At 48.2% G+C, this 17,446-nt stretch overlaps 1 protein-coding gene across 1 annotated transcript in view; it reads right to left on the bottom strand.

Annotated features, from left to right (window-relative positions):
• Positions 1–9,292: 9,292 nt before the first annotated feature.
• Positions 9,293–17,446, bottom strand: part of VAV1 (vav guanine nucleotide exchange factor 1) — a 56,427-nt gene continuing 48,273 nt past the window's right edge. Inside the window, exons 23-27 of the mRNA XM_005611495.4 lie at positions 16,793–16,909; positions 15,196–15,283; positions 13,158–13,272; positions 11,453–11,604; positions 9,293–9,598 (exon numbers count right to left, since the gene is read on the bottom strand). Of these exons, the coding sequence (XP_005611552.2) occupies positions 9,545–9,598; positions 11,453–11,604; positions 13,158–13,272; positions 15,196–15,283; positions 16,793–16,909 (526 nt within the window). The 3' untranslated portion in view covers positions 9,293–9,544. The remainder of the gene's footprint in view (positions 9,599–11,452; positions 11,605–13,157; positions 13,273–15,195; positions 15,284–16,792; positions 16,910–17,446) is intronic.

Genomic DNA, 17,446 nt, shown 5'->3' with positions numbered 1-17,446 from the left:
TCGAAAGAAAGATTTCTTGGACTCTCAAGATCTGGCAGTAGTGCTCTTTTATTTAGAGAGTAGAATAGCATGGGGACAGGACCCATGGGCAGTCAGAGTTTCTGCTGCCGCCGCTTCTGCTGCCCCCGCTGGCATGGGGACAGGACCCATGGGCAGGCAGAGCTGGTGCGTGGGGACAGGACCCACGGGCAGTCAGAGCTCCTGCTGCTGCCCCGAGTTGAGGGTTAGGGCTAATTTTATAAGGCATAGGTATATGATTCATCTCTTTACAAGACAAAGGAAAGAACATGAAAAAAAGTTAAAATGGTATCAGTGCGGGTGGGGTCTGGTCATTGGGTGATCCCATGACTTTTAGACAAGAATCAAATCGGATTAAGTAAAGGTTAGAAAGGTTAGACGCCACCACCCTAAACCAGTTACATGAGATTGCCAGACAGCAACCAACTTAAGTTCTTGCCTTCCCCATTAAGAGCTTCTAGAGATAAGACCATTCCCCCTTCTTCCTGGCACAGAGAGGGAGGCATCCTCACAGATAGAGGTTTCCCTTAGAAATGTAAATGTTTCCCAACAAAGGGGCAAAACAAATTCCACTCCTTGGAGCCTGAATCTCATCTGTAGTTTTAAAACTAACCAGCCTAAAAATCCTCATCATAAGCCATTTTAAAATTAAGCAGCCTAAAAATCCTCATCAATAGCCATGGTGTGAATAAGATCTCTCAATGGGCCAGAGACTCACTAGTTGTTTAGCAAACTGTTCCCTCTTTGGTCCTAGGTACACAGATACAGGACATTTCCCAGCCTCCTTTGCAGCCAGGCATGGCCAGGGGACCGAGATCCAGCCAATGGGAATGCAAGGGGAAAATGGACGCCGTTTCCAAGCATGGCCCAACGAAATATCCTGCCCATATTCCAAACCTCCACTTTCTCTTGGCTCATCTGCCAGCCAGATAGAGGATCCAGCAGAGGACGGATGGGGATGTCTACAGATGGCAGAGCCATGAGATGGAAGAAGGCTGGGTCCCTGAACGACCGCTGGATGGGATCCACCCAGGATAGTCACCCAACTGAGAACAACCACGTTGGAGTACTGAACGAGAAATAAATGTCTACTGTGTTAAGCCATTAGGAGTTCAGGGCTTTTGTTACAGCAACTGGCACCATCTACCCTAACTGAACCCCCAAAGTGTCTGTAGAAAAAGGAACGTCTAAAACAGAGCATTTGGAGAAAACAGCAGCAGAGGGAGGGGTCACAAAACAGACTGGAAAACACTGGCCCGGAGGTGAAGAGAAAAACCAACCAGGAGAATGATGGCAGCCAGGGACCAGGACATAGGAGTGACGAGAAGCCAGGAGGCAGCTTTGGGAAGACCACAGCCTGCAAGGCGCTGGGCCAACAAGTACTGATGGAGAAAATGGAAGCCTTTCCTAAGTTCTGGATCCAAGAAGAAGGAAGAGATGGCCACATTATTTGGAGCCACTGTCATCAAGCTTACAGACAACTGAGAAAGTAGAAGTTTTCAAATCCTGTTTACCACTTTTCACCTTTACCACAGAGAAAGGGCAGGAAGACATCAAGATCCTAGACAAATCGAAGCTCCCAAGAACCGGCCACAGGGTCAGCATCATCTTGCAAAAATCAGTGCTGTTTGCTTTTCTAATAACATCATGGGGAGACAGAGAAGGGGCAGGAAGGCATTAGTATAAAGACTCTGATGAGGATTATTTTAGGCCGGTTAATTTTAAAACTGCAGATGAGAAGCAGGCTCTGAGGTGCAGAGTTTGCTTGCCCTTTGAGAGACATTTGCATTTGTGAAGGAAGGGAGATGACCTTGTCTCTGGAAACTCTTAATGGGGAAGGCAAGAACTTAAGTTGGTTACTGTCTGGCAATCTCCTGTAACTGATTTAGGGTGGTGGCTTCTGACCTTTACTTAATCCGATTTGATTCTTATCTAAAAGTCATGGGATCACCCAATAACCAGACCCCACCTGCACTGATACCATTTTAATTTTTTTTCATATTCTTTCCTTTGTCTTGTAAAGAGATAACTCGCATACCTATGCCTTACATTTAGCCTTACTCTCCACCCATGTTTGCAGCAGTAGCAGGGGCAGCAGCAACTCTGGCCAGTGGGTCCTGTCTCCACACAGCAGCTCTGCCTGCCCATGGGTCCTGTCCCCATGCTATTCTACACTATTCTCTAAATAAAAGAGCACTACTGCCAGATCTTGAGAGTCCAAGAAATCTTTCTTTCAACTCCTCGGCTCACCGACCCCACATCAGATTCGGCCCCAGTTTTCAAAGGTCATCCCTGAGAACTATAGATGAGACACCTGATCCTAATTCCAAGGCATCCACTTCCATTCTTAAATCGAATTCTCTCTCAAAATTCTCCATCTGTGAAAAGTGCTCAACATAGCTAAGCATTAGGGAAAGGCAAATCAAAGCCACAAGGGGAGACCACCTGACACCCATTGGGATGACTTTTATTTTAAAAAAGAAAGAAAAGAAAAGAACAAGTGTTGGTGAGGATGTGGAGAAGTTGGAGCCCTTGCACATTGCTGGGGGGCATGCAAAATGGTGCAGCCGCTGCAGAAAACAGCATGGCGGTTCCCCAAGAAAGGAAACATAGAATTACCATACAATGGAGCAATTCCACTTCTGGGTATTTACCCAAAACAGGGACTCAGACAGAAATCCGAACACCAGTATTCAAAGCGTCATTGTTCACAATAGCCAAAAGGTGGAAACAAGCCAGGTGTCCCCTCGATAATCTAAGGGTAACCCCGACTTCGAGCCTGCCCTTAACGGTCTGACCTTTTTGGAACAGTCTGAGCAGAAAGCAAGCTTTGGGTGCTGAAGCCAAATCAGGGACGGCCACTAGGGGGCAGCACACAGCCTCGAGTTGGCGCCGCGGGGACCCAATGGGGAAGGATCTCCTGGGACCTGAGTCTCCAGACTCTAACACGAAGGAAACGCAGCGTGCTGGGTCCCTGAGGACAGGCTTTACCCTTGTCAATAGTCCCCGTGAAGTATGACAGGGTCCTACCTAAAAATCTGCCACAGGCGGAAACTGGGAGGTGACGGATATGATTACGACCTTGATGGTGGGGATGGTTTTGTGGGTAAAAACATATCCCCAAACTCATCGCGATGTATATATCCACATGTAGAGCTTTTTATACGTCCATCGTACCTCAACAAACGGGTTTTAAAAGGAAAGAAAATCTGCGCCACGCCTGCCTTCATTGAAATTCCACCATGAGAAAGTCATTCCTTTGGATCAAACAAAGCATTTCTCTTCCAGAAGGTACAGGGTACGGACACAACAGTTCAAGCTGAGGCCTCTGGAAGGGATTAAAGAAGTGGGAAGAGACTTCAGGCCCCAGAAAACGACTCTGGGTAAAACCCCGTCCCCCTACAGCCTTCTCAACAGTATAGACATGTTTATCCTTCAAAGCCCCAGAGCCAACTTCCCCTTCCAAGAAACCTCTCGTCCCTCCAGGCTCCTCCGACTCTGTGCTTCTCCCGCTCCTCCCATCCTGGCCGCATGCCTCCAGGAGTGTTTGTATCCAGCAAGAATCTGCCGTGAGACCTCAGTGGGTCCCCCTGGGTGGGTCCTTCCTTGTGGTTTTTGGTGAATGAATGCGGGGTATCACTGAGCAGCGTGATAATGCTGATCAGAAGCCCTTTCCGGTGCCCCCAAACGGGGTCTATACATACAGGTTCCAGAACAAGGAAGCGCGCACGCGCACACGCGCTTTTCTCCGCTTTCCCCTCCTCCCTGTCCTGAGCAGGGATCCAGGCGTCCGCAGAGGAAGTTGGTGCGCTACTGCGACTGTCCACCAGGGGGCAAGCTTGGCCTTAATTTGGGACCAGCTATTTATGATGCTCCTAAATGTCCCTGTGTGATCCGGTGGGTATCTGTGTTGACAGCCTATCCGCTGATTTCACATGTGGATGTCTTCCTCTCAGTCGGGAAGTGCCCAGGGCAGGGCGTGTGAGCGAGTCCATTGGAGAGCATGTGTGTGTGTGTGTGTGTGTGTGTGTGTGTGTGTGTGTGTCTAATTCGGGGACCACGTGTTGTGCACGGAGGTAGCACTGTGAGCGTGTAGGGTGTGCTTCTGTGCCTGACTGAGTATATAAGCCAGCACGACACGTGCACGTGTGCGGATGCGCGCCCACGCAATCGCCTGCAGGTAATTTTTTTTTTTTTTTTTTTTTTTGCGCCTGTGTGTATGCGTTTCTATTCATTTTCCAGTCTGCTTTTTGATGTTTTATGGAGGTGGAGGGTGGGGTGGTATTTGAGTCTGGGACCTGTTGGTTTGTTGCAAGGGGAGCAGTCTGTCTGCGTCTCTGTGTCTCAAGAAGGGTCTGCCTGCTGTTGTGCGCATAAACACTTTGTCTGTGTCCGTGTCCGTCTGCACATCTGCTTGCCCGTCATGTGAGGAGGGTGGCGAATATTTGCATTTATGAATCCCTATTTGGTGGGTTTACCGTCTGTGTATCTTTGGGCAACTGTGTTTCTTCGTGCCCATCCGTGCGTCCGTTTGGCCTGTTGCCTGTGGGCGTATCTTTCTGAGGGCTTTGGGTTTCGTTTATGTGTGTGTTATAGGTTGAACTGCATCCCCGTAAAAGATCACCTGTAAGTCCTGACCCCCCAGGACCTCAGAATGGGATGTCCTTTGGAAACAGCATCTTTCCAAAGCAGGTGTAATGAGTTATGTTGAAGTCATACTGGAGTGGGGAGGGCCCTTAGTCCTCCTTATAGGAAGGAGACCCGCTCACAGGGAGGACGCCCTGAGGTCCCTGGAATGACGCCACTGCAAGCCAAGAAACCAGCAGAAGCTAAGAGACGTGCCTGGAACGGATGCTTCTCTGTGGCTTCAAAGCGAGCACGGCCCTGCCAACACCTTGATCTTGGCTTCCAGCCTCCAGGACTGTAAGACGGTAAATTTTGGATGTTTAAGCCACTTAGTTTGTGGAACTTTTTTACAGCAGACCGAGCAAGCTGATACAGCACTTGTGTGTGTGTCCACGCACCTGTGTGTCTGTATGGGTGTGTGCCCTCAGGCAGCCAATGCCGGAGAACTTCCAAATTAGGGGTCCACGGGCTCGTTGCAATGGGGGTGGTATTTCTATGATGAGGGAAGCAAGAAAGCTATGGGAGAGATACATATCTAATTCAATCTTGGTTTGGGGGATGTTCAGGGAGGGCTTCCTGGAGGAAGAAACATCTATGCAGCACGTTCCTTTGAGTCTTTCTGTGCCAGCATATTGGGGTGACAGCTGTTCCCTTGAGCCCAGCTCCCCAGCCATCAACAGGCACACCCAGATGAGGCCCCTCATCTTCTCTACCCTCCCAGCAAGAAGTGGCCTCCTCCAGCAGGTGTCTTCCGGGAAGCCATCACCCCCTCTCTCTTCCTGGTCCCTCTGGGGGACACGTGAGAAAGCAGATCTCGCATCAGGTCTTGCTGGGCTTGATCCAACAACCTCTCCAGCCCCTCCCTTTCTCTCTCCCCCTCTAAGCAAAGCAAACCCCTTGCAGTTCCCCAAATCCACAAGGCACTCCCTCCCTTGCACCTCCGCCTGGAAAAAACTTCCCTCATTTTTCTTAAATAACTCCAGCTCATTGTTCAGGCCCCCCCACCTCCGAGATGTTTCCTCCTCCAGGGAGCCCTCCCTGACCATCCCTCCAACCCAAGACGGGATTAGGTATGTTTCCTTTCCCATAGCCTCCTTGCTTCCCTCATCGTGAAACTCATCACTCCGTGTTCCGATTGCCTAGGTGACTGTTAGAGGCCCCGGTTAGATCAGATGCACTTTGCAGGCACGTCTGTCCTGATTCATTCACGTGGCACAAAGCTGGTGTATTCGTTCACTCGGGGCTGGGATAACAAAGGACCACAGACGGGGCAGCTTAAACAACAGACAGTTATTGTCTCAGAGTCCTGGAGGCTGAAAGTCCGAGATCAAGGTGTCGGCAGGGCTGGTTCCCTCTGAGCCCCCTCTCCTTGCCTTGTAGACAACTTTCTTCTTGCCGCGTCCTCACGGGGTCAGCGAATGTGTGTCCCAATCCTTATAAGGGACACCAGTCACCCTGGAATAGTGCCCACCCTAGTGACCTCGTTTTAACTTAATTACTTCTTTAAAGGCTGTATCTCAACTACAGTCACATTCTGAGGTGCTGGAGGGGTTACGACTTCAACACACAAATGTGGGAGGGATGCAGTTCTGCCCATCACAGCCGGCAACACTAACCGCTTATCACAAACGTGAGCGAAATGAATCAATGAACGAAGGATGTCAAGGTCTCTCCAGCAGATCCTGCTTTTGTCCCAAGTATTCACTGCCTCCCCCTGTGTGAGGATGAAACATTTCTGCCCTGTGGGTGTCGCCCCTGGCCTGACGTCAGGACCAGCTTTGGCCAGTGAAATGTGAGAGGAAGAGAGGTGTGCCATTCTCCAGAAGAAACGTCGAGAGCCACCAAGTGGTCCTGCCGTCTTTCTTTTCCTTCTGCTGCAAGCCTGGCATCTCCCAAGGCTGGATGTCTCCAATGGTGCTGCTCCTTCAGTGCTTTCTCCTTCCAGAACCTTCTTCAGCAGAGTTGAGGCCAACGCATGAAGGACTGGTGTGCAAGATGTTGAGATGGGGGGGGAGTAATTTGTTCACTGCAGCAACACTTAGCCTAAGGTGACTGACACAGCTTACCCTGGGCTGGGGCTTAAAGGCTCAGCCACAGACCCCCAAGACTGGGGTGAGAGGTCAAGGCATGGCTGGGGTCAAAGTTCTGCTTGGTGCTGGAGGACAGTGATGCTCAGGACCTCCGAGATCAAACCCGTGACTTCAACCTCATCAACACCACTGCACTCGACAGCCCGGGTAGTTGCCTTAGGTCAGTTCACAGCGTGGCTCAGAGGGGAGTGATGAGGAGTACAGGTGCCCCCCCATAACCCCTGACCCCTTATGACTCCATTCCTTCCCCAACACCCTCTTTCCAGCTACATGGACCTTCAAACATGGAAAACACTTCACACCAGATTCCAGAGCCCGAATCCTGCACCTGGCTGGGTGTGCACAGGTGCTGCCTGGGGACTGGCTTACCTGGGGTTGGGGAGAGAACACGGATATGCCAAGGTCCCCACCAGCCACTGGAGTGATGATTAAGAGGGTGGCTTTGTGCTTAGACACTAACTAACTCTGTGCCCTCGGACAGGTGATGTCTCGTCTTTCTCTGGTTCAGAGAGGTGAGGTCACTTTCCCAACATGTGACAGCTAATTCTACAGAGGTGGAGCTGACCTTGGAATCCTCCTGGATCCTCGGCCATGATGCTCAACGGCCCAGGAAGCTGATGGCGAGATTCGATTAGATAATGAGTACAAAGCCCTTGCTATCATGGCGCCAGGCAATGTTGAACGCTGGACACGCGGGGCTGCCTCTGTTACTAGTGTGGTGGGGTAATATTTAGAAGGATTAACTATTTTTCCCCAAATTAACGTATACTCCGTGACCCTTCCCCAGCCCTGGCCACCATCATTTTTTTCTCTTAAAGGCTATTCCTACAGCCTGCAGGAGATTTTGCAAAGAAGCAACATCTGGGCTTTGGAACTTCAAAAGCTTACTTAGAGATTCTGAATCTTGGCTTTTGAGCCTCAAAAAATCTAACCCTGAAGGACTCCAGATGAAGGTCTGGCTGGAGCGGTTGCCAGGGCCTGGGGGAGGGGGAAATCGGGAGTCGCTGCCTAATAGGGACAGAGTTTCCGTTTTGCAAGATGAAAAATTCTGGAGACTAGTTGCACAACAGCATGAATATGTCAGACTATTGAACTGCACTTGTAAAACTGGTTAGGAGGGTAAATTTTATGTTAGGTGTATTTTGCCATAATATAAAGTCTTAAGTAAAAAAAAAGAAAAAGTCTGGCCATATATGTGGAAGAGCATTTATCAGGCTCAGCCGACTTCTCTTGCAACAAAAGATATCACGATTCCCCAATGTGGACAGGAAGAGTTGGGCAGGGGAAAAGATAGTTAAACTCAGAGATGGGTCCAGAGATGCACCCTTCTGTCTTACCCACCCATCCCCAGTCTAGATGCCTTCAGAGTGATATGAGAAAAAGAAGGTTTCCTGGAGCCCTCAGATTCCAGGATTTAGCAAGCTCTACAGAGTTTCCCCACATCCTGCATATGGCGGCCATCCATTGAGTAGAGATGGCTGTAAAAGGGTGTGCATGCCATTTCTCTGTATTTAGAGAGAGTGTAGCAGACCCTGTTGGTGTCCCATTCATAGCTCCCCAGCGCAGACAACATCCATACAGATTAATGGCTCCAAAATCACCTGTGGTTCTCTGGCCACCAGAGCAGGCACCACCTATCACGAGCAGCTCTCAGGCTCTGACTGACGGAAGTTGGTGGACATACCCCAGCTCCCTTGCCCCTCATCTCCAAGCCATGTTCTACACTGACTTCCAGAGGTCCCCCAAAAAGAATGAGTTCCCCCATTGCCCACAGCCGTCACCTGCTCATCAATGCTCCCTGTCTTGGCTCCTTCGCTTTTCCATCTCTCTTCCCCACTCCCTTCCAGCTGCTTCCCGGGATCACCTCCCAGATAAACTTTGCAGGCCCAAATCCTTGTCTCAGGCTCTGCTTCTGGAGAAGCCCAACCTAAGACGGTGGCCATATTATGCATCGTTCAAACCAGGATGCTTTGGAGAATGAAAAGAATCATGATTAATAACTGCACCAGGACAAGAGTCAGGACTGTCCTGGGTACACCAGGCTGTATAGTCATTCCACCCAGCATTTAAGGGGAAACAGCCAGATGTCCTGCATGTGGAAGATGCAGAGGAACCAAAGGTGACGCAGATGCCATGACATGTCAGCAGGTGGCAGTGTGACAGAAGGTAAGCACCAAGGACCAGGGGTTTCCCCACTGCCCTAATGCCGGATCCCCTGGAATTTAAACATGATCTGGGGGAGAATTGACGGGGAAGACCCAGCCTTAACTGAAATAAAGTTTCTGCCACTTAGCAGAATTGGAGGAGCTCCAAATAGGAATTAAGTTCTATGATAGAAAAAAAAACATGTGAGAGTCAGGTTTTCGTGATCTGGAATCTGTGAGCGTAAAATTCTTTCCTGCTGGACGGGGTCGCGTTTCCCTCTTCTGGTCTTATTTTAAATGGCAGAGAAAGGTGATAACGCCAGAAGGCAGGGATTGGTAAAAGGGCTTTTCTCCACGCCCCGGTGCCCTTCCACATCTTTCCCCTTCCAGGTCCTCCTGAACGACACCGGCCCCTCCATTCATCATTTTATTAAAAGCAGTTGCCTTGAGCCCCGCCTTCTCGGGGGACCCAAGAAGAAATCAGTGTGTTATAAATTAACCATGACAAGGCATCACCCCAGGAGCCCTGCCAGCTGGATGCCGGCCCTCCACAGTCCAGCCCAGATTCTCAGCCTGCCAGGACCTGTCACAGCCCCTGGTCCAGCTGCCTGCTCGTCCTGGGCTCAGAGCCTGGAGTTTCTCCTCTCTCTGCCAGTGTGCTGAAGCTCAGCAGTATTCAGAATAATCTTCCTCCACATAGTTGGAGGGGAACCAGCCAACCTGGAAAGAGAGGAGGAAGTAGTCAGGGCGGCCTCTCCACATTCTCTTGCTGTTCATCAACACACCAGGCAGCTTCCCTCCCACCTCAGGGCCTTTGCACCTGCCATAACTGCTACCACAGAAATTACACCCCCTAGATATACACACAGCTGATTTCCCTTGCTTCCTACAGTTCTCTGCTCACATGTCACCTTATCAGTAAGGACTTCTTAACTATCTTGCTTAAAACTGCAAACCCCATCCACCCCAACACTCCTTATCTCTTTTTTCCTGCTTAATTTTTCTCCATGGCACTTATCAGCATCTAATTGATTATATATGTTATTTATTTATGTGAGCTCCACAGGGCAGAGATTTTTGTCTGTCTTATTCATCATTAAGTCCAAAGAGCCTAGAATAGTTCCTACAACACAGTAGATACTTAATAAATTTAGTTGGATGGATAGATAAATAGATAGACAGACAGACAGACAGAGAGATAGATAGATGGAAGGAAGGATGGATGGATGGAAGGATGGAAGGAAGGAAGGAAGGATGGATGGATGGGTGGATGGATGGGTGGATGGATGGATGGATGGATGGGTGGATGGATGGATGGGTGGATGGATGGACGGATGGACAGAAGGATGGATGGATGGATGGATGGATGGACGGATGGACAGAAGGATGGATGGATGGAAGGATGGGTGGGTGGGTGGATGGATGGAAGGAAGGATGGATGGATGATGGATGGACGAATGGACAGAGGGATTAAATGATGGATGGATGGGTGAATCCTTTACAGCTCAGACCTTCCTAAACACCCCAGAAGGCTCTCTCAAACCCTAATTGTCCTCCACTGCAGACTAAACTTACCCTCCATGGTTCTTAACAACACTGCACATTTAAGCAATTATCCAGGTCATTTTGTCACGTACATTTCCCCAGGTAGAAAGTAAACTCCTAACCACTGTCCTTGTCATCATTCAACAAATATTTTTGAGAAACCATTACAAGTGAGGCAGTATTCTAGTGGCTAGGAATTCATCAACAGATGAAATAAAGACTCTCTGCCTTTGTGAGACAAAAATAAGAACCAGGCAGAAACAAACTTTTTGAGGAAATTTGAGGCCCCTTCCTGACAGTCTGAATTCAAGCAGGCAAAGGAGCACAGAAGGCAAAAATGGTTAGTCCTGGCTCTGCCTCTTCACTCACTCAATATTTATTGAGTACCTACTATGTGCTGGTCACTGTTCCAGGCGCTGGTGACATTGCAGTGAACAAGATAGACACAAATCCCTGCCTTCATGTTCCCCAAACATGCCAATCACTCTCTCACCCCAGGGCCTTTGCACATGCTGATCCTTCCACCTGGAATAATTCCTCCCAGCCCCCCTCATGACCTTTTAGCCTGGCTAACTTTACTCATCCCTCAGTGATCAGCTTGGTCTCTCAGAAGTTGTCCTGACTTGCTCTCACGGTAAGTCAGGGGTTCCCTTCGGGGGGAGTCCCATGCTGCCCTGTGATTCCCCATCTCAACTTGATCATGCAACATTGTAACTGCTTGGTTGCAGGTCTATTCTCCTCACTGGACTACAAGTTTCATGAAGGCAGTGATTGTACTGGATTTTTTTCTGTCTCCTTGGCACCCAGCAGAATGCCAGGCGCATAGAAAATAAATGCAATAAACAAATGTAAGTTGCATAAATGAATGAAATCTCTGTGAAATGAAATGTCCCTTCCTCCCGTCCGACCGGGAAGACCTCCACGTGAGCCACTCCCCACCTTCTCCATTCCACAATTCCAGGGCCGCTCCACCATGACCGGGTCACCCCCACGCCCTTTCCCCAGGCTGCCAAGCTCCCCCCAACTCACCCGGCCGTAGATCTCCCCTCGCCACCAGCCTTGTTGCCCCTTCTTATTAAGGATTTTGATGATGTCACCCTCCTTGAGGGACAGCTCTGATCGGTCCCGGGCGCAGAAGTCATAGCGGGCTTTGGCGGTACCAAAATACTTGGTGCTTCCAGCTGTGTAGGGAAGAGCAGAGGTGGGTGAAGGACCTGGGGCAGACACCTGCCCACTGTCGGGGAGACAGGTGAGGGAAGGTAATGCTCTCAGGAGGGTGACATCAAGATGCAGGGTCCCTCAATGCTTCTTTATGCAGAACCTCGGGTGCCCTGTGCTCTGGTGGGGCCACCATTGTACTCCTGGAATCATCGTTCCAGCCCAACCGGCATCCAAATTTAGAAAATAATACCATTTATAAATTTTTTAAATGGTTTGTACATATTTATAATAAAAAGAACAGAGGAAAGATGTGGAAAATTTCATTCTAGGCTGTTAACGCTAATATCTCAAGGAGGACCAAGGGTCCAAAAACAGAGAGGGAGTGGGGGAAAAATAAGAGGAAAAAAAAAGAAATGAAAAACTTTCCATAGTACAATACTAAGCAACATTGTAGAACATAAAATTAATTTGTAGTATTTCTGCAAATATGCCAAGACTGAACACCCATATATCCACCAGGACAAATAAGTAACACACAGACAGATAGAAATATTTATTTGGGGGTCAGCCCGGTGGCACCGCTTCTCGGTAGCCTGGAGTTCACCAGTTGGGATCCCGGGTGTGGACATGGCACCGCTTGGCAAGCCATGCTGTGGCAGGCGTCCTACATATAAAGTAGAGGAAGATGGGCACGGATGTTGGCTCAGGGCCAGTCTTCCTCAGCAAAAAGAGGAGGACTGCTGGTTGTTAGCTCAGGGCTAATCTTCCTCAAAAAAAAGAAAAAAAGAAATATTTATTCGATTGGGTGATGAGAATAGAGGCAATTGTTGTCTCAGAGTCCTGATGTTACATTGGTGTTGCTTTTTAAACAATATAACAGTTTAACAATAATTAATTTTTAAATCCCTCTTTTAAAAACTTTTGGACATATAAGAATTTAGACACTATACCGCCTGTATGACTTTTCTGAAAAACGTTCTCCAGAATACACTCCAGCAAAATGAAATTTGAATCACAATGAGGAATTTAAAAAATAAAGAAAAACATGGAAAACAAGAAATATAGATGGAGTCTAAATAATTCTTGATACTATATTTTCAAAGTTAAATGCAACTGTCAAGAAAGGATTCCTAAAATAGGTCATAATTGTTTTAATTCATAGAAAACTGTAGCCAGCATTCCAGATAATTTCAACAAACCTGGTGGGTGAGAGATGCAAAGAGAAAGGAAAGTAAGAGTGCACTAAAGGTCATGCCTTTTTGTGGGAGAAGGTTATAGATACTAAATAATCCTTGATATTGATACAAAAATATAGGCTTACAAGGTATAGATGAGGATCCTTCTGTTCCTAGTGTCCTCATCTTCCCAAATACAAAGTAACCCCTGGTCCCCTCTTCCATCCAAGCAAACCACTCAAGAACAAAGGGACAGCCAGGAGTGGGAAGGAGTTCTTGCTGTTTCACAGCTATGACCTCTGCACACCCACTGGAAGGAAAGCCCATGGCACCCCCAAACTTTCCCTCCACAGTGGGAAGGAGCTGGGGCTGCAGGCCCCCAGCCTGAGACCTCCTACCTGCTGGTTTGCTAATGGCTCTCCTCTCTGGCTCCTTGAAGGGGAACTGCAGGGTGGTGTCCAGTGACTTGAAACAATCCTTTAGGGAATTCTGCTGATAAAACTCCACCAGCTCCTGGAATGAGGACAGCAAGACAGATGCTATCCCAGCGGGCCAGCCCAGCATGGGGCAGAGCAGGGAGGAGCTAGAGGGGCCACATCCAACTCTTCACGTGAAGCAGGCCGCCCTGCTGGCCTCCCTGGCAAGTCACTCTTTGAATGCTCCCCATGATGGGGAGCTCATTCTCTTCCTGAGCAGCTAGGACCATTTCACGGGGAAGAGACCACATCGCCTATGGCCTGTTTTCCTAGTAGCCAGTTCACTTCATGATAAATTTACCAACTTGTCTGATGACCAGCTCACCAAAATCAACCCCCCCGTGGGCGTCAAGAGTCTCATTTTTACAATTACTTATTATAATAACAGATGCTGTTTCTAAAGCACCTACTATGTGCTGGCCAGTGTGCAATCACACATTATCAAAATCTCCTAAAAACCCTGAGAGGGGAAATGCATTCATGATTCCCCTATTTTCTAAAAGGAGAAACTGAGTCATTAAGGAGCCAAGTTCCTCAGCCAGGGTCCCACAGCTGGAAAAGGGCAGATCCAGAATTCAGCCCCAGGGGAGGGGGCAGTAGCATGGAGTAGCCAAGAGCTGGCTTCTGTGTCATTATAGACTGATCTGAATTCAAGTCCCAGATTTGTTGCACATGTGAATATTTCTCCCACAAATGCTCAAGCTGATTCTAATAGTGGGGAGACAATCAGGTCAAAATTAAGAAACAGTCTTCAAAATAAAATATCTTGTGTTTTGGAGTCCTAGCCTCCAAAATTGCTAATATCGTGAAAGACCAAAAAAATAAATTAAAGACTGGGGAACTATTATAAACTAAGGAGATAAAAACTAAATGCAATATGGAATCCCTAGTTATGTCCTGGGGGAAAACATTGCTATAAAAGGCATAATTGGGGCAACCAGGGGGATTGGGGTATGGACTGCATATTAGATAATAATTTTGTATCAGTGTCCAACTTCCTGAGTGTTATAATGGTCCTGCAGTGAGGCGTGAGAACGTCTTGGTTCTCTGGACGTTCATGCTAAAGTATTTATACTGATGCCAACCACTTACCCATAAATAATGCAAATAAATGTGTGAGTGTGTGTGTGCAGAGAGAGAGAGAGGGAAGGCAAGAGGGGCAGAATATTAACAATTAATAAACTAGGTGAAAGGCTTACAGATGTTCATTACATGATTCCAGTAACTTTTCCAAAAATTGTCAGAAATAAAAAATGGAGGAAATATTCTTCTGAATAAAAAGTCTGGGGGAAACAAAGGTTTGCGGAGTGAATTATCAGTCCCTAACCTTTTGGGGAGTCAAGGATCCCTTTGAGGAGCAAGCGAAATCTGAGACACCACCCCACCCCCACCTGCCAAAAAAACCCACAAAAAACACACGTATGTGCAAGAGTTGGGATTTTCTTTCAGAGGATCCAAGAATCCATAGGCCATGGGTAAGATTTATGTGATTTAGTGCGATGGGGTTAAAATGTCTAAAACCTAGCCCAAAATTACAGGACATCAAATAGAAGCAAAAACACTCGAAAAGCATTTGAATTCTCAGTGAGATGGTCAATAAGCAGATTAGGCAGAGCTGAGTCATGAAGTCTGACAAAAATAGGGGCTCTACAGACCTCAGCTTTACCCATCTGTGAAATGGGAACTCAGAGAGTGAGTTGAGGGGATTAACTGGAGTCCCATCTATAATATGACCATCACTCGGTAAGTGATCCATAAATGCTCACTGTTGTTATTTATTATTACTATTAATAATCTCATTGTTAGTCATTAAGAGAATGAGTTTAAAGCCAATTGCTCCATAGTGTCCTTGGAGGGGCTGCTCTGAACGTAGGTAAGCGGGGGATCCTAAGATAGAGCTTCAAGGACAATCCTGGCCAGATTCTGAGGGTCTGGGGTTAGGGGGTAGATTGGCCCTTACCACAAGCCCCCGGAAAGCTTTCTTCTCTGTAATCCGGTACAGTCCTTCTGCTGTCATAATTTTAATATGCTTGACCTCAACATTATACCTGGAAACAGAGAGAGAGAGGGCCAGGAGTTCTTGGGGAGGGGTCTCAGCCCCAGACCACATGCCCCCGACAATGGAGGAAGCAATCTTGGCTACTTCCTGGAGGGGGCGACCACTGGAGCCCAAAGAATGAAGCTGCCTCCTGCTGTTCCAACAGGATCCCTTCCCTGGGGCCATTGCTGCTCTAAGCCTTCATTTCTTCCTCTTTAATAGGAGTCATCTTCCCTGACTCATGGGGTTGCTGAGAAGTCGAGAAGACCTTGTAAAGAAAGTCATGTTCCAGAATAGAGAGGACGAGATCTCCATTGCCATCAATACGGCGGACACAGATTAGCAAGGACACAGGAAGGATATTCACTTCTGCCAATATGCAAAACTAGATTTAAAATATCTACTACAGAAAACCCCTAGAAATGTTGGGAAAAAAAGTGCTGAGCTCTCAAAAAAGTAAGGGAAATTCCTGGAGGCCAAAAATGAGGATGAAACTAAAAACTGAGCAATAAGCATCAACTGCTGCCCTAAGGAGTTGCTGATCTTAGTAACCAAGGAGTTCATGCTTTGATGATCACGTCGAAAGAGGAGATGAGTTACTGGGTCTACACAGGGTGGAGGGTTGGCATTGGGTCCAGCCATAAGGCTGGACTGTCAAAAAGCTACACCTTCAGGAAAAGAGGTGAGCTAGAAAAACCACACCCACGAGCACGATAAGAAGCAGGGACAATAAGAAAGCTTGTCTCTGGGGCCAGCCTGGTGGCGCAGCGGTTAAGTGTGCACATTCTGCTTCGGTGGCTCAGGGTTCGCTGGTTCAGATCCCGGGTGCAGACATGGCTCCGCTTGGCAAGCCATGCTGTGGTAGGCATCCCACATATAAAATGGAGGAAAATGGGCACGGATGTTAGCTGAGGGCCAGTCTTCCTCAGCAAAAAGAGGAGGATTGGCAGCAGGTGTTAGCTCAGGGCTAATCTTCCTCACAAAAAAAAAAAGAAAGAAAGCTTGTCTCAGAGACCCCAAACAGAAAAGTCACCCTTAAGAATTTACAGCCTCAGTCCTGCCCTCACGTAGATTTGGGATTTGAAGTGAAACCACCTGTGTGGTCTGGGAAACTAAGAAATTCACCTAAAGTTTTTTAACCTGAAAAACAAATGAACCTGTGGGTGATCCCCACAGGAGCGAATGCAAAATTTCTGGAGACCCAGGCAGCAAAAGATACCCATGGGGAAAGCCCCGCTTAAGATCACAAGACAAAATTAGAAAATCCACGAGGAAACGGGTCACCGTGGGCGAGAAGCTGTGTACACAACAGACAGAGCCAAGGTCTGTGAGACCTGGGTTCAGACTATGTTTCTGCCTCCTCCTAGGTTGTCAATGCAAAGAAATAAAAAAGATTCAAAAACACTGAGGACCCACAGGGGCTCGATAAATCGTGGCTATCGGGACTGGACATTCTCTTCCTCTCAGGCACCTGCAACACCAGGTCACAGGACAGATAAGTCAGGGAGGGAGGAGTTACTTAATGCTGATGGCAAACTCCGCCGCGTCCTTCACCCTCTGCCGCACCAAGAACGTCCCGTCCGACCGATTGGTGAGGATGCTTTCCGCTCCCGCGCGCTCCATGGGGCCAGCATACCTGGCAAGAAACACCAAAGAGAGAGGTCCACACAGCCCTCATATAGTTATACGGAGGCTGCTTTTCCTCCCAACTCTGCGATTTCTTAAGTTGGCGACAGCCTGGGTCCAGCAGGCTTAGACACTAATGTAAGCCCGGAGGAGGCAGTGGCCAGAGTTCAGAAGTGGGCAGTGACCATCACACCTCTGTAAGTCACACCTGGGGTTTTGGCAAATGGATTGCGGGAGAAAACTCAGTCCTTCGGGTCTGGTTGTGTTTCTGTGCGACATCATAAGAAATACATATTTGGTCTCTGACTCCACTTCCCGGCACATAGCTTCTAAAACCTTCGAAACCTCTGAAGAGATAAGCATCTTTGTATATACTGACGAGATGTCTGGGGGCTGGGGGCTTCTGGACAGCCTCTGGACGGGGGAGGGTGGCCAGAAGAGGAGCCAACCACGTGATCAGAGGGTTGGAGCTTTCTGCCCCATCTTCCCGAGCTCCAGGGAAGTTGAGTGAATCACTAATGGCCAATGATTGAATCAATCATGGCTA

This window comes from Equus caballus, chromosome 7 (assembly GCF_041296265.1).
Source record: "Equus caballus isolate H_3958 breed thoroughbred chromosome 7, TB-T2T, whole genome shotgun sequence".
Lineage (NCBI taxonomy): Eukaryota > Metazoa > Chordata > Mammalia > Perissodactyla > Equidae > Equus > Equus caballus.
Note: the sequence above shows the minus strand (reverse complement) of the source record. Positions and strands in the feature narration are given on the sequence as shown.